Below are 25,454 nucleotides of genomic sequence, written 5' to 3'. Positions count from 1 at the left end.
GGTATTTGATTTTTATGGCCACAGCAGTGGCAAGGTTATGTATTGCTTCAGTTTGGTTACAGAAGGATGCCCCTTCGTTTGAGATATGGAGAGCTAAATTTTATGTGGTGTATAATCTAGAGAACAGCCGCTATTCTTTAGAAAGTGTACGAAGACGGAAACTAGGTTTACAGATATGGGGCCCCATGGTTGAGCCTGTAAATTTGTAATATTAAATGAACAAGTAGAGTATTTTTTTGTTCTTATGGGTAATACAGCTTATTTAACTGCTGGCTATTATCAGTACTGTTTATTTTGTGTTCCTTATTTGTTTAAAGTATCTACGTATATGGTATTATTTATGATACATGTTATGGATTGAAATAAATAAAATAAAAAAACAATTTAGAATATTGAAAACAACCATAACAAATTGGTACTTGATACAATTTATAAAACTAATATCAATACAAGAATTGCAGATGACTAAATGAATCAACTGCTCAAACTCTGAAAAAGGTGCAAAGTGAATAGAAAAGTGACAAGTGCATATAAAAAAAAGAAGAAGACGTATATGATTCTGGACTCCAGAGTTACTTTACAGGAGTGGCGTCAACCAGAGTCTATATTGCATCTGCATTCGACAGTGTTTCAACCTCTGGATAATGTGAGGTCATCATCAGGACATGAGTGAATAGTTGCAAGAAGAACTATTGATGAACAGAATGCAGAACAATGTCATACATTCACCCCAGTACAGATATCTGGGCCTAAATCCATCGTTTGTTTGCTCACCATGCCATTCCAGTTTGAACCCAGCCATATGCAAATTAGTCTTGACCCTGTGCCTCATGGGAACAGTCCAGCCCGAACTTCCAAGCCAGGTCCTCCCTGGACTGGAAACAAGCATCCTAGGACCAGTTTTGGGGTTTCACCCCTCTTCAGCCAGGATAGCTTGATTCCAGTGGCGTGGAGAGCACGGTACTCAAGGTTTAACGGTGTCAGTAAACCACCAAACTCACAGCAAGGTGAGGCATGGCCTGAAATGCCCACTCAACAATAGCAATATGAACAGTAAGATAAGGAATGAAGCCTAGTGGTTAATTCAAATGGAATGGCATGCTAGAAATGCTTGCTCCAGCAACAATGTATCTGGACCCAGTGTTGCTAATTACTTAAGAGACCCCTGGCAGTAAGAACAGTGTACCAAAATCAGGTGCTCATGAAGGAATCAATCAGGGAGACTTCTACATTTATGTTGGAGCAAGCGTTTCTAGCATGCCATTGTCTTTCAGTTGACCACTGGGCTGCATTCTTTATCTTACTCAGTTTACCTAATGGCATTTCTGAGTGGGCATTTCAACCAATGCCTACCTGGTTGTAAATTTCTCTAATGGTCCACAATGATTATAACTGGGTCCGTTTTGTTTCATCCTACTCAGAAGGAGCTTTGACCCATGGTTCTTCGAGAACCACTTAATTGGCCATTTAAGCAACTGCTGGGCCCTTTCCCACTCCTCCTACCTACCACGAGTCATGACCCACATCATTGCGCTCATCTATTCACTCATGTCCTGATGATGACCTCACATTATCCAGAGGTTGAAACGCTGTCGAGTACAGATGCAATATAGACTCTGATTGACCCCACTCCTTTACAGCTGGAACCCCACTCTTGTAAAATAACTCCAGTCGACAGCCATACATCTTCTATTTGGTCTATGTGCACATGTCACTTCGCTATTCACTTTGCAAATTTTTCACAGTTAGAGGGCTTCATTCATGTAATAGTCTACTATTCTATTGTTATTAATATTTTGTAAATAATTTATATCAAGTACTCCTTTGTTATGGTTGGTTTCAGTATTTTTGGATGATGCTCTTAATTTTTTCATTGCATATTTTGATTAATGCTTCAACTGTGAATAGAAGCCACATCCTCCTCAAAACATAAAGGTCTGTAGGTTTCAGAAGAACCCCTATACTAACAGCCTTAGAAGGTTCTGGGCTTTTGTCAGGGTGGGTTCATAATCATATAACTCCCCCAAGTTACCACATGCAGAGGAGCAGAGCCAAGTAGGCCACACAGTGGATCGGAACCCTTGGTGAAGGTTTTACTACTTGGCTACTCACTCTTGCCCCCCGTGAGGACAATTATCTCCGCTACATTGGGTAGAACCCAAAGTGGCAAGTATTACACTGCCTGTGCATGCTTTGAGTGTATTTGCATGCCACACAAGAACCACGTAATATATGTCATTGGGTTTGTTATACGATTTCGAACCCTCCCTTATTAGGCCATTGGTATAGGACTGAAACAAGCTGATGATTTAGGGTCATAGGACCATTGTATCCTAATACTGGGGAGAGGATGTGACCTAACGGGCTAGGGCGGTCCATCTCAAATCTGGGGAATAGGGTACGAGTCTCGGCAATGATGCTCAACATCCTGTGATTCTGGGTAATTGACTTAATGTCCCTGTGTCTAACAAAAATGAATGTGTCCTTGTGTAACGTAACTGGTGCTCATGTAAAGCTCTCTGAGACCTTCAGGTCACGTTTGCGCTACATAAAACTCTGGGAAAAAAATACTTCCTATGTAATATATATTTTAATCTTTCCCATCCACCCCACTAATAAAGGGAGAACCACGGGAGTGGATGAGGAATTGTAATCTTTAAAGTTACGCCCCCTATTTAATTTTCCTCATAAGAGCTCCCTGGAACATGGTAGAGCCCAACCTGACCTTTAGGAGTCAGGGTGAACCTGATGATGACTCATGCCACTATTAGAGTGGGTGAGGGTAATATAAAAAAGGGGTTAATTTCTTTCCCCACTCCCATAGGAGTGGTGCATAGACATGTAACACCCTTTCCTTTATGTAGACGCTTGAATTCCAGAAGGGACACTCCTGGGTCAATAGAAGCTACATCCACCAACTTATTAAGTATTATTTTTGGAAATAATTAGTCTACAGAAAAACACTGTCATATTTTATATATCATTTGCCATTAATGTCAGTGTCGTTTCTTTGCAACACTCTTGACATATTTTTTATTTTGCATATGTATTGTTTTTTTCAAAACCTTCTGGCACAACTGTTTCGACAGTTGTGTGTTATTTGCTAAATGCTTTGATGCAGAATGTGTAAATTCAAATCCAAGAGCACCGTCTGTATGTTTTTGTTTACAGAATGAAGGCCGGAGTTCAAGACAATTTCATGACTTATGAGGTGTACCAAGACGAGATCACAATGCAGCTGGTGGAAGAAGCTTGCATACTGTTGGGTAGGTTTGCCGCAAGCTTCCGGGGTACGCACTGAACAAAGCAGGGCACGTGGTACCAGAGACACATACGCCAAACGTGCTTCAATGCCACCCAGCATGCCAGCATGTGTAATGGGGTTCAACATTTAGATATAGGCGAACCAGGCCGTCTTGCAAACAAGTCCTGGCCAAAGCAGGCAAGGTTTAAAGGCGACGGAATGTAAAAGAGTCCCAGACCTATGTGGTTTGTACAGGAAACGCATGCAAACAAGGTAGGGGCGTAGGAAAGTGTGTGTCAGGGTCACCCTTCAGGGACCTCACAATCAGCCTGTAACTAAACTTCACCAATTCACACGCAAACACAAAAGCCTATTCACTTGCACAAACATCTCTAAATTACAGCCATAAAAAGCTGAACATCTTGTGTTTTATTGATAAAAGTAGAACCTCTTATTAAAACAGGAACTCAAATACTTGCTTTACGCTGCTCTTAAAGTAAATGAAATGTGGTGTTTTAAAACCAAGTGTGTTGCTCCACTATGTATCTTAAATCAGTTTTCCGGGGCTAATCATTTCCAGAAGGTGGCGCCGTTCGGTCGTAGCACACTAACTTGGTGTTCCTCTCACAGCTGTCCCCCAGGCCGTGGTGCTGAAGCAGTTCGGGGAGTTCTTCTTCGAATTCTGCAAGCGATCCGGCTACGACCACATGCTGAGGACGCTGGGCGGGAACCTTTATGAATTCATCGAAAACCTGGACGCGCTGCACAGCTACCTGTCTCTGTCCTACCAGGCAAGTCCACTCGATGTACAATGCGCGTGCTTCGAACTCACGGCATGCTAAGAAGACTTGCACGTAGAGAGCGCAGCGCGCGCCTCACATTCCTCTTTTGATTGTTTTGGCGGTAAGAGTTAACGACGGTCGGTGATAAGTAGCGCTCTTTGCGTGGGTGGTCCATTTCTGGCTGAAATTCCAGTCCGCCGCAGTTGAATTTTGGAACTGGTTTGTAATGAAATCGGTTGATTTTATTGGTGTCTAACTATTATAACTTTTGGATTCAGTTTGTATTAACCAATACATTCGCTCTGTTTTCTGTTGGTCATATTGGTAGCGCGAAAGAAAGCATGGGGTAACTGTCCAAGCATCAATGCTGTCTGTCATAAGACAAGTAGTCCCACAGAGGCATCGCCATAATTTCAAAATTCTGAACCAAAATATTCAGTGTTAGCAAAAGTTTCATACAAAAACTTAATTGATTATCGTTTCAGCAGTTTGTTACCGTCCATTTGCTTGTCGCAACTTTCCCTATTGCGAGAGACAGTGGTCCCTGTCAAAGTAACATAAAGAAATGGTACACAGAACTACAGTAAGATCTGTTGGTATTTATCCAAATGGAAAACAATGTATTTATTGAACGAATAATCAAAGAAACAAGAAAATAATATAAGCAAGGTGCAGTAGGTAAAAAAGGGGTTGGAAATCAACAGATTTCCAGACCTCGGCATTTACATATAAGGTGACTTTAACAGCAAGATACATATTTACAGCAGTCACAATGTAAAGAACATCTTGTGCTCCACATAAATCATAATAAAACAAGTGGAGTCAAGATGTGGGTGTGGACGAAGTTTCGATCCCGACTAAGGGTACGGGATCATCACCAGGACAGAGAGATTCATGCCTGAGAATATGCCTGAGAAAATTAGACGGGGGAGTGACTGTGTAAGTAGAACCTTCCCCACTGGTCTGAGTAATGAGATCACCGTATCTGTGAATCTCAAGACACAAACAAGGATATATGCAAACTTGCCAAGTACCGATTTACTACCCTCCGTCCCCTACCAACTAAGATCTGGCACAGGATACATGAATTGAGACCTTAGAAACGCAATGGTTGTATCTAGCCGCAGCCCACGATGCGACAAGCAGGCACGGGAACCGGGACTCCTAAGTTGGACCAATGCGAAAGGTTCTACTTACACGGTCACTCCCTGGTGCAATTTTCTCACGCATCCTCTCAGGCATGTATCCCTCTGTCCTGATTATGATCCCCCAACCTTATTTGCGATTGAAACTTCATCCACACCCACATCTTGACTCCACTTGTTTTATTAGGATTTATGTGGAGCACAAGATGTTCTTCACATTGTGCCGGTTGTAAATATGTATCTTGCTGTTAAAGACACCTTATATGCTAATGCCTGCGTCCTGGAAATCTGTTGATTTCCAATCCCTTTTTTACCCACTGCCCCTTGCTTATATTTTTTATTCTTGTTTCATTGATTATTCGTTCAATAAATACATTGTTTTACATTTGGTTAAATACCAACACAGATCTTACTGTAGTTCTGTGTACCATTGCTTTATGTTAGTTTGACAGGGACCACTGTCTCTTGTAATACGTTGCACACCCTCGGTCCCTCTCAACTCACAGGGTTCCATTGTTTCTTTGCAACTTTCATGGCAAAATGAAAATTCAATCAATCAATCAATCATCACATTTGTAGAGCGCGCTACTCACCCGTGAGGGTCTCAAGGCGCTGGGGGGAGTGGGAGTCCCTGCTGCTCGAATAGCCAGGTCTTGAGTTGTTTCCTGAAGGAGAGATGGTCCTGGGTCAGCCGTAGGTGGGTGGGGAGGGAGTTCCATGTCTTGGCTGCCAGGTAGGAGAAGGATCTTCCTCCGGCGGTGGCACTGCGGATACGTGGGACGGTGGCGAGGGCGAGATTGGCCGATCGGAGTTGGCGGGTGGGTGTGTAGAATGTGAGGCGGCTGTTGAGGTATTTTCATCATGCGCTCAGTTTTCAGTGTATCCACTCATATGCTCGCTTGCCATATTGTCCCCAATATGCATTTCAGAGTTTATATGGATGCCTAGGGATGCTCAGGTACATGTGAGATGTTGGTCCATGATGGATTTGCTCACGTCAAGCAATAAAATAGTCGGAATTCAAGAATTTGGAGTATATTACTTTATACGCAAAGGGGCTTAAAAGCAAACTCATGTAGCCTTTAATTCATGAAAGGCTCACAAGCGACCCCTCTCAAATGGAGGGCCACCGGCATCCCTAGGCACCCACATAAAGATTCCCATACCATCACATTTTGAGACTGCCTTTTGGAACTAAAATGGAGGATTAATACCCCCCTGATGATGGGTATAATTCGGAAACCAGTCACTAATATTGCCAGTGCCCTTAGTAAAGAACATCGGAACTCCAAGTGCATTTGTAATAATAGTTTGTGCAGTAGTCTGGATTCATGTTTTTGATTAGCACCAAGTCTCCAAATATTCTAAGAGTACCTGTGTCCATGTTGTATGCAGCTCTTAGATCAGAATGGAGTTGAAAAGGCCATAAATTAATCGAATGTGACAAATAACCCAGCAGACACATTTGGACATATTTAGACAGGGTTACGGTACAATAAAGCAGAACATTGTCAACAATCGTTCGGTGAAACCACCCCACCCTCGTCATGATTCCAACCAAAGTAGTCACTAAAAATAATCTCAATATATTGCAAAACCCTCCTTTTATCAACCTTATTAGGATAAGTAGGATTAGAAGCTGGGTGAACAGAGCAGAATGTAAGTTTTCGGTTACACTTACATTTATTCACTGGAAGCATTAAACAACTGAGCTGTCTCACCTGGTCGAAGAGAGCCTAGCGGGAGAAAAGGTTCCTGCAAACTGAAAAGCCAAGGAGAGGCCAAGAGTCTGGGCTGAGCAGAGTAAAATGACACGGAAGGCAATAAAAAGAAATAATGATTGATGGAATATTATAGTTTGTCATTTGAAGCGCTCTGAAAGGAGGTGAAGGTAGTGATGCAGAGTTAGTGTTCTGACAAGTAATCTCCCAGAACCAATGTTCATTAACTTGGATTAGAATCTAAACTTTATAAATGTTCCCATTGTTAAAGCACAGCAGATCTACGCTCACTGCATTTATATAAAAAAGCATAACATAATAGCTGTGTGTGTAGAGGACATGGTCGCCCAAAGGAACCCTTTTGACACCTTTGACAGATAAAACATGCTGATTCTAATCAGCTCAATGGTATTTCTTTGTTGACCTGAGAAGGATGAAAGCATGTGTAGGCGGGCCATGGTTAGAATCTGTGGCTTGGTGGCCAAACAACGACTCTTTTGGGCAGAAGCATTAGCTCACTGTGCCATCAGACTAGGCATTGCTACTATTTCTTTATTTAAGAGACACTCTTTTGCTTTTGAAGCTTTGCTTGAGAAATGTACAAAATAAAAATAGAACCGCTATAACTTGGCATCATCAGCCTGCTTGTAAAATTGTTCTCAAATACAGAGTGACTAATTTAATATTTACTAGTCGGATTTCAGTTTCAGGGGCCCATCAAAGAATTCAAATCTATGGGGTATATTTACTAGAAACTGGCTGAGCACTGTTATGCCAAAACTGGTAATGTTGCGCTCCATCAGTTTCAAAGCGCAGGGATGCGCCGTATTTACAAGAATGCAGGACACCCCTGCATATCTCCTAGCACAGGCTCTAGAGAAGCTGCCTAGCGCCAGCCCAGGCACCCATGCGCCATGTTGCAAGGTTGCCTGTGCTGCAGGGATGATTTTTTATGTAGAGGAAGGGACACCTTCCTGCACATAAACAATCTTTACAGGTGATTTGCTCTATCTATGTGTGCTGCAAAATGCAGCACACATGGAAAGAGCAAAATACGACGAGAAATGAAACATTTATCCTTGTATCTCCTGCTTAGGAGCAGGTATTCCCTGTCGATTTTATGGCACTGCTTCATACTTTGTAAATATGGGGCAGCGTCAAAAAGCAGTGAGCGTTGCAGCGGAACACACATTGCACCACCCTTTCACGTTAAGTGCTATGTGAATAGGGGCATTATTACAAGGTGGCATTAAGCCACATTAAGTGGCTTAACACTGCCTTGTAAATAAGGTAAAGGACTTAACGCCACCAGAACGTCAGAAAAAGTGATGTTCTGGTGGCGTTAACTCTTTGTAAATACGCACCTACATTTTATCTGCAGTGCATGGATTTCCGAGGACTTAGCACCCAAGAAGATGTTATATGGCGTGCCTCACTGACACTCTTTTGGAACCTTCGACAATATGGGACAGGGAATCTGAGTCTCTAGAGACTTTTGAAATTGGCTGAGGAACATTTCTATGTCTCAACTACAGAAGATAGACTGGCCTGTTGTTTCCAGTACCTTAGCAAATACTTACAGTGAGCTTTTGGTCATCCCCCTGCTCAAGATTAGCTGGCTTTGTTGGCTATCTAAGTGGTGTGTGTAGGAAGGTAGGATCCTTCTGCATGGTTACCTCCACTTCTTGCCTGGTGTTGTTATGGTTTCTGACTAGTCTGACTGGGTTCCTGCTGATCAAGGCTCCAGTCTCTGTGCTTTCTTCCTTAAATTGGTTATGGTGAGTACTTAGGTACATCCTACATTGGCTACTGGTGTACCCTTATAAATCCCCTGTATTTGGTACTGAGGTTCCCAGGGCATAGGTACACCAGGGGTCTCCCATAGGCTACAACATGTATTATGCCACCCATGAAAGACCGCTCAAATTGTGACTATGGGCCTGCCTTCACAGCCTGTGTAAGCTGGTGTTACCACAATGTACGACAGATATAGCTTTCTCTATATCTGAAGTCACTGCACTTAAAACCTATAAGACACCTCTAAGGCAGGCCTTTCATTCCTGAAGGCAGGGTGCTCGGTTCTAAGTATGAGGGTGCCTCTGCATGAGCAGAACCCCCCTACAACCTTCAGAGTCCATTTGCCCAGGTTGTAAGTGCATCCGCCATTATGATACATAGAGTGGCCATGCGTCATTATGCGATGACCATCTCTAAACTGGCTGTAACAAACCCTATCATGTTTGGTATCAAACATGTTGGAATCATTCCCCCACACCGCAAATGATATGGGAGGTATGATTCCATACACTGTACAGCTCCTCCGGGAGGCCCTCAGTACTCCCGTTAACAGTCTCCCAGAACCAGACAGCAAGCTAGGGCTGCTGCGACCGGAGACATTTTTCTGCCCTCCTGCTGTTAAGCCAAGTTTGAGCAGGGAAGGCAGAACAATAGATGTCCTATCACAGGGAGGTGTGACCACCTCCCAGACAGGGTTTAGTGTATTGGGGCAGGGTGGGAGCGCTTGCCAGAGCCACTCAGTCTGCTTAAAGGGCACATTTGGTGCCCTCCTTGCATACTCCAGTTCAAGCCAGCTCAGGGAGACATTGGCTTCTGCTCTGGCATAAAACTGGACAAAGGACATGGGAGTATCCTCCCCACTGTCCAACCCCTCCCCTGGGAGGGAACCCTGAATCATCCCAACCCTTTCCTTAGGGTACTTAAGGGCTTACCTGTGGGAGGGGCCCTAGATTCGTCATGGGACAGTGAGACGTGGAGAGCGAGGCTTGCCGACCTAAGGAGCCAGGTGTCAGCCATGACCAAGAGCCAGATCTGGGGCTCTTGCCATGGTGTTGGCAGCTGGGGGCCTAAAAATAGAAGTGAGGCCATCTCGCACTCTTTGAAAGACTGCAGCCTCGAGACGCCCAACTCCGGTGGCTCACGGCATCTCTCGGGGGGGGGGGGGTATCTGGTAACTTGCAGCTGTACCGTGTGAACGCGAGTAGCTGCTCTGCAGTCAGTTCCCTGGTGGGGATGACCGAGTGAGGTCTCCTCACAAAATATTGGTGCTGCGTGTATGCCAGTCTTGCCTATATGTGCCCCATGAACCCTGGGATTATGGCAGCTGCTCAGTGCAGTTGCAGGCAGCTGCCCTTAAACGTCTTACCTGTGGGGAGTTATGGTGTGCATACTCCCACCGAGTTTGGGGGGGTTCTGATGGGTTGCTACCCAGTGGTGGGTTAGTTCCCGGTGAATCCGTAAACGAGGCCCTGTTTGACACCAGGAAGTGGCCTTGTTGTTTATACTTGCCTTAATTACCACATTACCTATGACAGGTGCGCCGGTGCTGCTGCTGCTGCTGCGCCTGGTGCCCCCAGGAGCGCTGTCATATGTTTTTGCTGCATTTCATGCCCTGATATTGATGTATCTCGTTTTTTACCCTAAACTGGTAAGGATAACAAGGACAATATCATGTGTCTACATAAATAGGCATGGTGGCGTGGTCTTTCATTATATTCTGATACCATGTGGTGATTCGGCTAACGTGTCCTAAACTGCTCCATATTCATGCCCGATGCGATGATTTATGTTGTGGTTATGCCTTGCCATGACAGGATAACAAGTATTCTTTCAGGACCTGCATCATATGTACAGTGTCAGTGATGGTGGTTTATAACATGTGCAATCTATGAGTATTTACCCTATTGCACTACCTATGCTGTTATGACCATTGCCTAGTGGCAAAGTGATTCATGATCTATGTGACGTCGTGACAATTGCCTAGTTGGCAAAGTGATTTATGTGATTCTGGTCTAAGGTGTTTTATGTACAATACAAAAAATATTTTTATATAACCTTGTGTGGAGTCTCTTTTTGTGGTGTGCCTAGTGTTTCACTGGTGTGTGTGGCGCAAACGCTTTACACATTGCCTCTCGGATAAGCCTGACTGCTCTGCCAAGCTACCAAGGGGGCGAGCAGGGGTTATCTTAGGTGTGTAACTCCCTAACCCTGACTAGAGTGGTGGGTTCTGCCTGGCTTAGGTGCATACCCTAGCCAACCAGAAACCCCGTTTCTAATATAGACAGTGAGTCCTGTCCCCATGCGGTAATCCCCAGTGGGCACCATCATGACGTAAAATGAAAAGCCAACGGCTCCATTGCCAAGGGGAAGAAGAGAGATTACAATGGGAAGCCCTATTTAATGTCCTTGAGAATTCCTATCGCCTATGACATAAGCCTTCCAGTGTGGGCCTGCACCGGTGGTGCTATATATAAAAAGTGAACCAAGGAAATAAATCATATAGATCATAGTTCCTTAGCAGCTTGAAGAGGTATGGCCAACTCAGCGAATAAAATCCTGGGCCAAGATTCTGGGCTGGCCTCCATAAACCCGAAGAGCCTTCAAATATTAAGCAAAGTGTCACTGCCAAGAGCAAAGCCATTTTGATCAGGGTGTACCAGCTGCGGATTGAATGGTAAAAAACTCTGCTAATATCTTGCTTGAGATGTTCTAGGCAGTGTGCAGGATTGTTTCTGGTCTATATGAGGATAGATCTGATTCATCTCTCCCCAGCTTTGGGATAGAGATAACAGGGCCTCTCCAAGAGATGGAGGAAGGAGGCCGTCCCCAGTGCGACTTGGTATAACTGTGCCAACCCTTCCAATGACCAACATTTTTTAATTTCCCACGAATAATACGGGAATCACAAATGTCAGAGACCTCAAATTCAGGAACTTCCTGAACTAACACTGGGGAAGGGGGTGGACCAACTTGAGAAAAATGATCAGGAATATAGGGCTTTAACTTTGAAACATGGAACACGTGATGAACTCTCCAGGAAGGAGCCAATTGAAACTGGACAGGCACAGGATTAACAAGTTTAACAATATAAAAATGACCAACAGAATGTAAGCTAAATTTAGTGTGTCTACCATGGAGTGGAATAAAACAGGAAGACAGCCAAATCTTATCTCCCAAAGAAAAAATTAGGGGCTTGAAGATGATGCTTGTCAGCCTGTATCTTCATACTGTCTTTGTCCAAAGATAGACTCTTTCTAATAGTACCTATTACTGGCACTAGATGCTTCACAAATTCCAAGGCTGCTGGTACCAGAGAGTTAGTAGGAACCATTTCAGGACTCATTGTAGGATGAAGACCTTGCAAACAAAAAACGGAAAACTCCAGTGGCACTATGTGTACTATTGCTGTAGACAAATTCTGCGTAGGGCAAAAAATAAAAAAGCCCAGTTATCATATGTAGCATTACAAAAACATTGTAGATATTGTTCCATAGTTTGATTGATGCATTCTATGAGACTATTAGTTTGGGGATGGAAACCTGAAGATATCACTCTGGAAAAAACAGGGGCCGCGCAAACAGCTTTCCAAAACATGGAAACATATTGTGGGTCTCTATCAGAAATGATGGTTGACGGGAGTCCATGCCAGTGAAAGATATTGGAGATAAACCATGGTGCCATATCTGATGCTGTCGGTATTATCTTGAAGGCTGAAAAATGGGCCATCTTGGAAAATGTATCTACAGTTACCATGATCACTGTATGTTCCTTGGATTTGGGCAAATCCACAATAAAATCTGTTGATATGGTATGCCAGGGTCTGGGAGTGACTGGCAAAGGATGTAGGAAGCTAGAGAAATCAATGGGAGAGCGAGGGTTTTTGGGGCGCGTCCTGATCCCCAGAGGCGTACTCTACTTAAACAATGTGGACTGGCCCACCATGTGAATGTAATTACTTTAGTCACTGGTTGTGGCATGAGCTTGGACCCATTAGGTGTTGTTAAAAGACCCCTCACACACCAACCTAGTTGGTGTCATGCTTCATCATTGGGGTCCCAACAGGACGGCCGAGTGCCCCCCGGTTGTGCTGCGATGCTTGATTACAGCGGAGCTGTTGTTGGTGCGTAAGTGTGATGTGATGTGATGTGATGTTCTACAGTTAAAAATACCTCTGAGAATCCTTGCCTTTATTTTTAATGATGGCGGCTCAGGATATAGTTAAAATATGTGTGGTGCAACTGTTAAGAATGAATTACCTATAAGTTGGACTATGTGTGGCGGTCTACATGTTTCAGCCCCCGCTGTGTGATTAACGGGGCTTTCTTCAGGACCAGAAAGGTGATAAGTGAGTGGCGAAAGGTGAATGTGGCCACGTGAAAAACCAATGTGGTACCTACACACACGCTAAGGTGTGTGGTAGAAAAATGTTGGGGTACTCACAGACATTTTAAAATAGCAAAAAATTCAATGCTAAGGACTTTACGACAGAAATCAGGGCTCGAGGGGAGAGGCTAATCCCAGATCCGATTTGGTAGAGAAGAGTACTCTGCTGTAAACCTGATTATGGTCCCCGTGGTCCAGGTCTTTTAACAACACCTAATGGGTCCAAGCTCATGCCACAAACAGTGACTAAAGTAATTACATACACATAGTGGGCCCGTCCACATTGTTTAAGTAGATGGATGTAGGAAGCCATTGTTTTTGGAGCGAGAAGCCTTGAATTGGTTACAAATCGGGAATCAAGATACATATTGTTCCACATCTCTTGTTACAGTGGGCCGCCAAAAAGATTGTAGTATTAAATCTAGAGTATTCTTCTTACTGCAGTGACATCCACTTAAGGTATCATGACACAAATTCAATGTCAACCCCTGTGAAACTGAAATAGTATTAAACAGAGATTTATTGGAGTAGTGTAAGTCACGTTGCTTCTTGAGTTCAAAATGCTCATATATCTCCACTAGTTCTTCCTTTTTCAGAGATAGATAAACCTGTTTGACCTCCTCCAAAAAAAGATGGCTAGATATATATGTTTTGGAGCAAAAAGATTTTGAGATTGAGTTTCCTAAAAAGAAAAGTTTTGACAGGGTAGAATCAGCAAGTGTATTGCTGGATCCAGGACTATAGGTGACCAGGAAATTGTACGGAGAAAAACAATATGCCCAACTGGCTTGCAACTGTTCTGACACTGAAACTCTTGCAACACCTGGAGATTATGGTGGTCCATCTCGATCTCAAAGGAACGGCAACTATCTTGGAGAAGGTGTCTCGATTCCTTGCAAGCTTCAGTCATTGCCAGTAGTTTGCTTTCTGTCACAGAGTAATTCTGCTCCAAGGAGGATAAGGATATTGAATAGTAAAAGATTGGGTGTTTTCCAGGGACCCAAACCCCTACACCTCCAAATGGAGGCTGAAGGCCACAGCAAGTAATAAGGAATGCCAGTGCGTTTGATGGACACGTTTAATCCTACCGATGGAATGCACTCAGTGGGAGCGCCTAACTCTCTTATAAGGATCATCCTGCAAGCATGCCTGGCACTCAAAAGCACAGTTAACAGGCAGTTTCATCAGTATGGGGCACTGTTTGTCGGTGGAGATGAGTGAAATCTCCTGTGCATGCAGCAGGCACAGTGTAGCCCCCAAGATTCCACGAGTCTCACCACCAAGCATGCCGGGGGAGTGGGGAAGTAGAGAAGGGACTTGGAGGTAAGCCCCCGTCGCCCCAGGATAATCCTCACTGGTGGTCTTCTGAGCTGGGGTATTTTACGTGGAAGGCGTCTCAGCCTATCTTTTTACCAATTCACCAAGTGTGTTCTTTAAGGGCTGATGACTGTCATGGCTCCAGGAGTCAGAGCATTTGAGTTTAGGTTTTTGGGGGGCTGTGGGGGCAAAGCTTGTGGCCTAATCACCTGACCAGATGGCCCCCATAGAGTCCAGTTTCAGGGGTGAAAGATGTGGCACAAGGTTGGCTGCTTCTGCAATCCCCCTGTCCATCCTCCACACTGGCTCCACTGCCTCCACTCACCAAGGACAACTATCAGCTGGGGGCCTGATCGGCTGGGGCTCCAGTTGCAGAGGCTGAGGGTCTGGAAGTTGATCATCATCACAAGCAGAGCAGCCCAGTTGCTGGGCTGGCCAGGCCCTTCTGTGGCCAGCCTGATCTGTGCATGTGGGTTCCGAATGGCAAGTTCCAGTCACCCGTGCCTTCAGGTGTGGCCCCAGTGGTCCACTGCAGTCCTCAAGCTGTTTCTCCAGGTCCTGGTGTTGCAGGGTGGCACAACCACAAGGACAAGTATGAGTCCCACAGTTAATAAAGGATATTACTCCCTTGCTGGTCCATGCATCCAATTGCATGATGGCCCAGTCAGTCTTAGCAGATATTGCGGCATCCCCAATCCAGGCCCTGCAGTCTCAAGTGGGCCTTCCACCTTGCCGCAAGGTCACAACACTCTTTTCTCCTCATTGCCCAAGCTAAGCCCTCATCCCCACTCACCCTATGTGGTCACTTGTGAGGGACTCTGGTGGGGGGGCATCAGTCAAGGCTTGGGGGGGGGCATTGAGGCCCAAGTGCAGGTGGGACAAAGTAGGTGCTGGGCCGGCCATACCCTTCCCTCTGGTGACGCGCCCTGCAAGTTCAAGAGCATAGGCCTCATCTCAGCAACCCCCAGGCTAACAGGCATAGCTCCACTGCAACTCTCCTCCTGAGGCCAGCCACAGCTTAGAGTGGCAAAGGAGCAGCCTTGCGTTGCATGGCCACTGTCACCCACAGCGGTTTTGCGATGACTAAACAGGTTTTCTGGCAGCAGTGTTGTGTGCCAGCCAGCCCCACTGTGAGTCCCAAGTCAGACCAGGAAGGAACCAGCCCCTTGATCAGACTTTTGGCATGGAGACTTGTGGCACGGATTCTCGTTGGCAGTGAGGAGAGTCACACAGGATGGACCAATAAGTTGTTGGCGGGAGCCTTCCACTCAGGAATGGATCAGAATTGGGGGCCAGTCTGGCAGAGCTGTAGTTCTAGGTGGCCTCCATCTTGGTTACCCAATCCATGCCCAACCTGGGGGATAGATTTAATGAGTACCCACCACCTCATGTAGCGTTCTTAATACATGTCCCCAAAAGATCTGACTCATGGGGCCCTGCCATAAGATATGAAAAATGTTCCCTCCTGTCCACAGAAATGCATGCATACCGAGGAGCGTGCATATTCTAAGAACGTCAGTAGGATCCAGGAATAGTATATCTGTTAGTGAATTATCAATTGGATGAGACTACACCTGGCTCTGATGGGTACCACCCTAAGATATGTAATAATGTCCTACAAATTGAATTCATTCAAGCCTCCTAAATCCTTTCCCACTTGGTCTTTAACTTACTAAGTGTATGTAGTGTATTATTCATCAATGATCAATAATTGAATATATTTAAGTAACACATGTCCCATGTCAAAAAATTGGAACAACTGCCTCAAAACATAGGTCAATTTCTTGACTTAGTTGCTCAAATGACAGAATTGCAACCTCCGCAGACATCTCCTATTTCTGAGATACTTAAATAAACCACTCCATAATCCTGAGAGTGCCGAAATTTCCCACTTCTGACTTTCCAGCCACAGTGGAGTTTCCTCCATGATAGTCCCTTTCCAGTACCTTTTAGAACTAGAAATTGTCCTCGGTTTATCATCAATGCGTTAGGGTTTAACAACAGGGCTGTCTGTCTCCCCTGTATATTCAGTGTAAAATCCCGTGGCTCCGATTCTGCTCCTGTCCATCTCCCGTGAGGTTTCATCCTGTGCTTTATTGAATTAGAGTTTTGATCAAAATTGGAAAATATCTTTAAAGCAACTTTCTACTATTTTTATCGCAGGCAGAATTGTGAATCTACTTATGTTTTACAATAAGTGCTGCTCAATAGGAAAATGTAGTGACACATAGCTTTCCATAACCTTTCACACAGGGTATTCTTTTTTTAAAATATTTAGTATGACCCACTTTTATACAAGAAACATGCTATTCTCTAGGATTATGGTGTACACTTGAGGTGACTTAGCTAATATATAAAAGTTGTCTTCTTATACTTCAAAGCTCCTTTACCTGCTTTGTCTCTGCAGTAGTTTTACAACTGAAGCCTACTTAACTGTTCTCAGGAGTGAGACACATTATTCATACATGTAGTGGGGTACATACACAGCCCAAATATGCTCTTTAACTTTCATGTCACTGTTGCATTTTCTGCTCCAAATTACAGTGGTATTACTGGGAAGTTAAATAAGCTAATTTCATGCAATCAATTTTGCATTATGTTTTTAGTGAAAGAACACACAGACACACTGGAATATTGGAAGGGGGTTTCACAGTGCAGAACCCCAAAAGCAGTCCATAAAAATGCAAACAATCGAGGTAAACAACCCAGAAAACATGAATTTCTATAAGACTCATCTCAGGGTACTTTACTTAAGGCAGAATTTGTCATAATATAGAGTCAAAACCACTCACAACTCAGGTAGTTGTATTCTCCCAAAAAGCTCCCCCGGTCAGTAGGAGGATACAGAGGACCACATGTGATAGTCATTTTGTAGCAGACAAGTTTGATGTTTTAAATCTATGCGGCTACTGTGCTGTGATTTCATGTTACAAGGCAATGTCTTCTCTATTATTATGTATTCCATATGTATGCTGTATCCAATTTAGTTCTCATTTTCCAACCCACAGGTCACACATCTTTTGATAACACAGGCATACAAATTTACATTTTGTGAATCAATTCTTCTGATATGTTTTATATTTTCTCATTCACAGAGTCATTACATCATAGTTTTTAGAGAATCAAAATACTCAATTTTCTAATGGGTTTAAGGTCTGCTCTTTTACCTCTTCATCGTGGATTTGTCCGCATTTGAAGTTTATGTTCCGGTTTTTACGTTTACAATGAAAAACTGTGTTGGTGTGTCACTGCTCTTATTTTCACAGAATTCCTGTTAAAAGTATACTCTTTAGACTTTTCCAATGTTCTCTTTGATCTTTCTGGTAAAAGTTCTGCAATTACATCCAGTTTGAGATTGATTTTTCACATATCACATGAAATCTTGAACTCCATTAATCCCCTTAAAGGACAATGCATCAAGTGCGTTATCCAAGCGGCAGTGGTATCGTCAATTTAGTTTCTCTGCCAAACCTTTGCTGCCTGTGAACGTGATGGTTCCAATGCAGAATGGTTGCATATTCAGTATGTCTTTTAATCACTATTATATATCATTATCCATTGTCCATGAGCATTACTATATTCCTATTTGATTAAAAAACACAAAGGTTAACGCTTAGTTATAGTTAGGAAAACCTAATTTATCATTTCTATACAAACCAACATAAACTACACAAGCATTAGGAATTCAAAAGTTATAGCTATACATTTATAGTTCTATCTTAAAGTAAGAATTTGTGCCCCGGCCAAAGCTTAATGTAACTCATGCACCTCCATACAGTATTGTCAACTAGCTAGCCAGACTAAATTAACTATAACACACACCTTCCCCATGCACTACTAATACCCTAGCACTTATAGCATGTTAAATCATAGCATTCATAACAACACTCACGATATCTCAAATGACATAATTTATGAGAAGAGTGTGTATGGTAGACTGCCGAGTTATAGTTAATTTAGTCTGGCTAGTGATTTAACAACACTTTGTACAGAGGTGCGCGAGCTATAGTAAGGTTTGGCTGGGGCTTCAATTTTAACTTTAAGTTATAGCTAGAAAGATATGACTATAATTGTTGAATTTCTAATGTTTGTGTAGTTTAGGTTGGTTTTGTATAGAAATAATGAATGACGTTTTCCTAACTACAACAAAGCATATCCTTTGTTTTTGTAAGTGAATTTATATGTTTAAAAATATATGAATGCATTTCAAATCATTGAGTGGATTGTTGTCGAGTGATGTGTTGACGAGTGGAGTGTCGTTAAGTAGAGTGTCGTTTAGTGGCATAGAGTAGAATAGAGTGTTGTAGAGTGGTGTGACATAGAGCAGACTGGAGTAGAGTGTCGTAGAGTCACGTGTCATCAAGTTGTCTGTTGTAGAGTATAGTGGGGAGACTCTCATAGAGTGTAGTGTGTGTCGTAAACTGGCATGTCATAGAACTGAGTATCGTAGAGTGAAGTAGAGTGTTGTTGATTGGAGTAGATGTCATAGAAAGGGGTAGAGTTGAGTGGAATGGCATAGAGGGCCGTAGAGTGGAATGGAGTGTCACAGAGCGGAGTAGCATAGAGTGGAGTACAGTGGAGTACAGTCGAGTAGTGTCATAGAGTAGAGTGGAGTAAATTGGCGTGGAGTGACATAGAGGGAGTTGTGTAGAGTAGAGTAGAATAGAGTGGCATAGAGACAAGTAGAGTGGCATAGAATACAGTAGAGTGTTGTAGATCAGAGTGGCATAGAGTGGAGTAGATTTTCATTGAGTAGAGAGGCATAGAGCATCGTAAAATGGAGTACAGTGTCATACAGTGGGTTAGATCATCGTGGCATAGAGTGAAGTGTTGTAGAGTGTCGTGGCATAGAGTGTTGGGGAATAGTGAAGAATATTGTGGCATACAGTGTCATGGCATAGAGAATCATGACGTAATGTAGAGTGTTGGGTTGGGGCATACAGTGTTGTGCCGTAGAGAGTTGTGGCATAGAGCGTTCTGGTGTGGAGTGGGGTAGGGTGGAGTAGAGCGGAGAGGCATGTCCTATAGTGGTGTGTTATACAGTGTGTTAGAGTGGAGGCGCGTAGAGTGGAGTGGTGTGTCGTAGAGTGGAGTGGCATGTAGTAGAGTGGAGTGGCAGTTGTAGAGTGGAGTGGTGTGTTGTAGAGTGAAGTGGAGTGGCGTATCGTAGAGTGGAGTGGCATGTCATAGAGTAGGGTGGCATGTGATACAGTGGAGTAGAGTGGCATGCCGTAGAGTGGAGTGCATGTCATATAGTGGAGTGGCGTGTCGTAGAGTGGAGTGACGTGTAGTAGCATGTCGTAGAGTGGAATGGAATATCATGGTGGTGTCTAATAGGGCCTGATTCATGGTCGGAATCTCCCATTAATGGCTACTTGTGCTCCATTTCCCGGGGACGGCTCTCTAGCTATGTTCCTGGGAGCTCAACCCCTGGACATAGTGGTTTTAGTGCCCACACCGGTGTGTGCAGGTAAACCTGCGTTTGCTTCCACTTGGCAGGAGTATTTTTGAAACTCTAGCCAAGCAAGAGCAAACACAAAGTCTGCTCCCAGCCAGCGGTGGCTTTAAAAATGCTCCCAGCAGCTCTAAGCAGACTTTTGATATGTTGCCCTTCCCACACTGATGCGAGCAGGGAAGCAGATCAAAATATTGCTCTGCCCGGTGGGTGCAACATTAGTAGCTGCTTCCTGGGGGCAGGAACAATGCCGACTCCTGCAGCATGCAGGGTCTGGCTGAGGTCTCTGGGGTCCTGGGGCTCCCCCTGCGGCCCCCAACAAGTGTATTGTGGGGCCCTGGGGTGCGTACCAGGGCACCCTCCTCTAAAAGTGGGGGGCCCAGGATATTGGGTCCCCAGGGCATAACAAGGCTTAGGTAGGCCCCTTAATTTTAGTAGTGGCACTGGTGGATGGGGTCCCCAGGGCCTTACAAGGTTCGGGGAAGGGCAACGCAGCCCCCATCCCCTTTAGTTAAAGCAAAAAAAACATCCCTGGGAGATGGGGTCCCCAGGGTCTAATAAGGCCTGGGGAGGAGGGCCATGCAGCCGCCCTCCCCCTTAATAAAAACAAAATGGCCCTGGGGATGGGGTCACACGGCCTAATAAGGCTTGCGAAGAGAGGCCCCCCTCCCCTTTATTAAGAAGAAAAGGCAATTGAGATGTCATCAGTGATGTTATAAATGATGTCATAGAAAATGTTATGGTTAAAGTAATATGTGAGGTCATAAGCAATGCACGGTGTGGGTGCAGGTTAAATTTAGCTTTGCAAACTATAACTGGTGAATTTCTGTGTTTTTTTAGTTCAAAACATCAATGTTGTCACCTATGTTCCATTTAAGTTGCATGACTGCACGCCCACACTCACTGTGATATCTCACTGTGCAGGGAGCCAGCAGAGCCACGCAGGTCAAAGTACCTACCACAGAAACACCCTTCAATGCACACAAGATTGCATTATTGTTTTTCCTTGTGCTTTCCAGCTTCTGTACATGTTGTCCCGATTTGGCTCGTTCTGTTTTGAGCCTCAAGATGCTACCAAACGTTTCACATTTCTCTCTTGCAGCCCCACCCATTCCTCCAGTCTGCCCTGTGTTTATTGTGGGTCCATCACAGCCTTGATGACCACAGGGCGTTATTAATAAACAGAGACATAACAAAGCATGTTATGAATGGACAGAACCCTGCCCGTCAAGAACTTCCTGTGCACAGAATTGCTCCCCACAATGCATGTTGGTTCTCCTTTGCTTAGTTTTTATTCAATTAAGTGGTTTATTCTAACATTAAAACTAGAATTTGCACTACGTTTAGGTACAAGAAACAAACTACAGCCTGCTTAACATTTCTCTATTTTCATGTGTTTTACTGCAACATCAGTTTAAAGCCAACATCCTTTTTAGCGTTTTTATCAGCAACTTATCATTTAACTTCACTTAGGCTTTGTCTGGAGGACAAGCTATGCTATTTAATGCTAAAACAGTTTAGTCTTTGCATTGTAAAGTGTGCAAAGTGTAAATGTCATAATGTCACATTCTTTCATGTTCCTATAATAGCTATTATTTATTGCCAAGATTACACACTTTTGTCTGAATGCTTCACATGAAGTGACAGAAAGAGAGGAAGAAAGAGCGAAGGTGCTAGAGCAGACACAACAGAATGATTTTCTGAGCAGGGGTCATTTTTTGAAACAGAAAAAGTTAGTGAGAAATGTATAGCAATAATATGGTTGAAAATGTTAGTGACTGAGAGGTAGTGACTATGTTTAGCGTATGAATAAGTGTTCTAGTAAGATACTGAGTTGAAGTGGTAGATTGAACATAAGTTAAAAAGAGACAGGGTGTTCGAGAAAGAGAGTGTGGGCTGGAGGAATCTATCTATCTATCTATCTATCTATCTATCTATCTATCTATCTATCTATCTATCTATCTATCTATCTATCTATCTATCTATCTATCTATCTATCTATCTATCTATCTATCTATCTATCTATCTATCTATCTATCTATCTATCTATCTATCTACTATCTCTCTCTCTCTCTCTCTCTCTCTCTGTGTTGTGTTTTGATTTAGATGCCAGTACATAGGTTTCCCTGAATCATGTCCTTATATATGCACAATTCACATTGCCCTTATTTAGGCATAGAATCCTAGTCCTTATTTAGGCATTAGCCGTGCAATCCAAATACAGGCCTGGTCACCAACATCCGGCCATCCCACATCACAACGAGTTCTTAGAAAACAGACCCTTAAGCCGACGGGACTTTCCCGAGCTAGGATTATTGATTTCTCCAAGAACTCATCTATTATACTTAGTATATACCATACTATAGAAAACAGCACCTACTTCTTACCTCACAGTACACCTAGGTTAGGTACACTGGGGTAGAACTATTTAGAAGCATCAGACGAGTATTCACTTTTTAGCCTGTGTTATTTATGTATGTATATATGAATATATGTCATAGCTAAAAGACAATGCTATTGCAGTATTATTTCTTCTTACTGCTTATGCTGTGCGTATTATATCTTGCTTACTGTCTAATGATTGTAACAACTCATATCTCTTACACGAGAAACAAGACTGTTCAATAAATCCTTTTATTGAAACGCCTGTCTATCTATTTCTGTGTAACTCTGGAGAAACTAAGCATGCACGATTGACTGAGTGAAACTTTTATCTATTGTTTCCACGATTCTAAGACACGTTCTGATTCTAAGGGAAACAAAGTTGTCATGTTTATGCGGTTGTCAGAATCTAATCCCTTCTTGTTTATTCGAGAAGTTTCTAGTGACCTCTGAGTTAACTAGCACACAAGGTAATTAAGTTTAATGTACTCAATAGGAGCATACTGACTTTAGTCCTATGCAAAAACTATAGTGTATATTATTCCAATGCACAGAGCCTATAAGGGAAAGAGGAACTACACTACATGGCGCACAACACAGGGCACAGTTTTTGCTGCCATCTATACTAAAACACACAGTGTTCCGTCTATTGCGGTAATACCTGATGTCCTGAAACAAATTCAAAATAAATACGGGCTAGAGCCTGCTCTGAACTTAGGTATGAAATTACTGAAAAACTTCGACAAGGTCTCAACAATATTATTATCTAATATTAAAGGGGAGGCAGCATCAGTGGCGATACGCCAAAAATTAAGGGAATTTGAAGTAACAGAACATCAACATGAACTACCCAGAATAATAGAAAAATCCTACGAAGAATTAGGCAGAGACAATTTAGGTGGAAAACCAGTTAAACCACAACTGTCTGAAGGTCCTGAAAAGAACCTAATTAAACACAATCCTACAACTTCTAAAAAGAAGTGAGAAAACAACAAACAACATTCAAAAGAGAAACGTTCTCAATCCCGAGGTAGGTCTCCTCAAAAGGAGCCCTCTGACAGGAGGTATAACCTCAGGAATAGGGATAATTTGAAAAAACCTGACAGGTATCAAGATACTGATACACGTTCCTCTCGTACATTTCAGACATCTTCACAGACATCTGAAAGAAGAGGACGGTCAGATCACAAAGAAGAACGTGTGAAGTCCAGAGACGATCAACACGTTCAGAAAAACAAACCAAAACCTCAATTCACTAAGAAAAAGGTAGCAGGTCTGAAGATCAGACATGCCGAGAATTCTGAGGACACAACTCAAGAATGGAGAATGGGCTCAGACAATGCTGGCCAGTGCAGCAGAAGCAACAATAGCTCGCCAGAACCTGAAGAAACGTCTGGAGCTAGTGGACTTGAATGAGTACATAACAGTTGAGACTGTAGACACCAGGATTAGTTCTCCACAAAAGTTATATGAAATAAAACTCCGGACGGAGGGAGACATACCCAGAAAAGTGAAAGCTCTCTTTTGGGAAAAACTTTCAAGGGGTTATGACATACTTCTAGCAGAACAAGACTGGCCACCAAAATTTGTCAGGGAGTGCCCACATGGCAAAGACATCACTATGCCAGCCTTCTCCAACCATGTTTCAATACATTTAAAATATACATATGCCAGGAAATGGGCAGTAGCCCAGGTCCCAGCATTATACAGAAATCATGTAGGATGGGATGAGGACTCACCTCACCATAACATCCAATTAAAATGTCAACCTACTGCACAAAGGCAGTACCCAATTAAGCAAGAAGCTAAAAAACAGGTCAGGGAAATCTTAGATCAACTTGAATACCAAGGGGTGATTGAAACATGCACCTCATCAATGAACAATACTTTGTTTCCTGTCTCCAAACCAGACAATACATATTGTCTAGTTTTGGATTACCAACACCTGAACACTTGTTCTAAGACATTTGCTGTGCAAAATGCACAGAGTACAGCATTGATGAATAACATTGTGCGTAAAAAATATAAAACCACATTGGATATTTCAAACGGTTTCTTTTGTCAAAACATAGCACCTGAAAGTAGGTACTTGACAGTTTTCTCAATAATGGGGACCCAGCGTCACTTCTGTCGACTCCCACAAGGGTTCAAGAACAGTCCGGGGTTTTTCTCAACAAGAGTAACAGAGTTACTACAAATTTATGATGACGAGGGATTGTCATATGTCGATGATATCTATCTGACAGACAATGACCTGGATAGGCACTTGAACAGGGTGAACACCATTATACTGGGCTAACCTCTGAGGGCTATTAATTCAACTTTAAAAAATCTAGAATTGCCCATCTCAATGTCCTTTTCCTAGGATATGAGCTTTCAAGTGAAGGCAAAAGCCTGGCAGCTAACTTTTTAGAAAAGTGTGCGCTGCTTCAACCTCCAAAAACGCTGAAAAACTTACAGTTCTAGGTTTCATGAATTTTGGAAGAACTTACATTCTAAATAATGCAGAAAGGGTTAAACCTCTCTATGAATTAATCAAACCAAATTCAAAAACAAAGATTGGACACAGGAACACACAGAAATCCTGCGTTCACTTCAAACTGACATGTTAGCAACAAATCACTTACAAACACGCGTAAATACACGCAATTTAGTGATCTGAATAATTTCGGGTCAATGCGGATTCCCCTACTTAAATTTTAATGAAGGTGAAAAAGTACCAATTGCATACAAATCACATTTGTATGCACAAGAGGAAATGCGCTTCACTTCTACAGAAAAAATTCTGACAGCAGTTCAAACCGCTGTAGCAAAAGAAAGAGCTCTAGCTCAGGGGAAACGCATTATTGTTGTGACTCCAGTACCAGCCTTAGAGCCAACAACAAAAGCGAGCATTTCAAATGCAAAAGCTTTACATCCAAGATGGATACAATGGGTTAATTCTCTTGCTGCAACAGATGTTGAATATGTTTTTAATTCTAATTTAAAAACACAAGCATTCCTGAAATACGAACATGAATGTCCTCTGCCTATTAAGATTCTCCCTCTTGACCAGTATGAATTTATAATTTATACTGATGGATCAGCACAACCTGCTATGAGAAGTAAGCAAGCTTACAGTGCAGCATGCGCGACCGTTAAAGGCCGTATGCGCAATGGTAAATTCCGACCAATGGTCACTAAAACACAATCTCTAGGAGATTGAACAGCTCAGCGAGCTGAACTACA

General features: G+C 43.1%; 1 protein-coding gene across 1 annotated transcript in view; it reads left to right on the top strand.

Annotated features, from left to right (window-relative positions):
* LOC146785394 (guanylate cyclase soluble subunit beta-2-like) overlaps positions 1 to 25,454 on the top strand; it is a 579,800-nt gene that overhangs the window by 16,755 nt on the left and 537,591 nt on the right. The window contains exons 3-4 of the mRNA XM_085632898.1: positions 3,172 to 3,266; positions 3,875 to 4,035. Coding sequence (XP_085489024.1) covers positions 3,172 to 3,266; positions 3,875 to 4,035 — 256 coding nt within the window. The remainder of the gene's footprint in view (positions 1 to 3,171; positions 3,267 to 3,874; positions 4,036 to 25,454) is intronic.

This window comes from Triturus cristatus, chromosome 11 (genome assembly GCF_964204655.1).
Source record: "Triturus cristatus chromosome 11, aTriCri1.1, whole genome shotgun sequence".
In the NCBI taxonomy this organism is placed as follows: Eukaryota; Metazoa; Chordata; class Amphibia; order Caudata; family Salamandridae; genus Triturus; species Triturus cristatus.
This window is presented reverse-complemented; position numbering and strand designations above follow the sequence as displayed.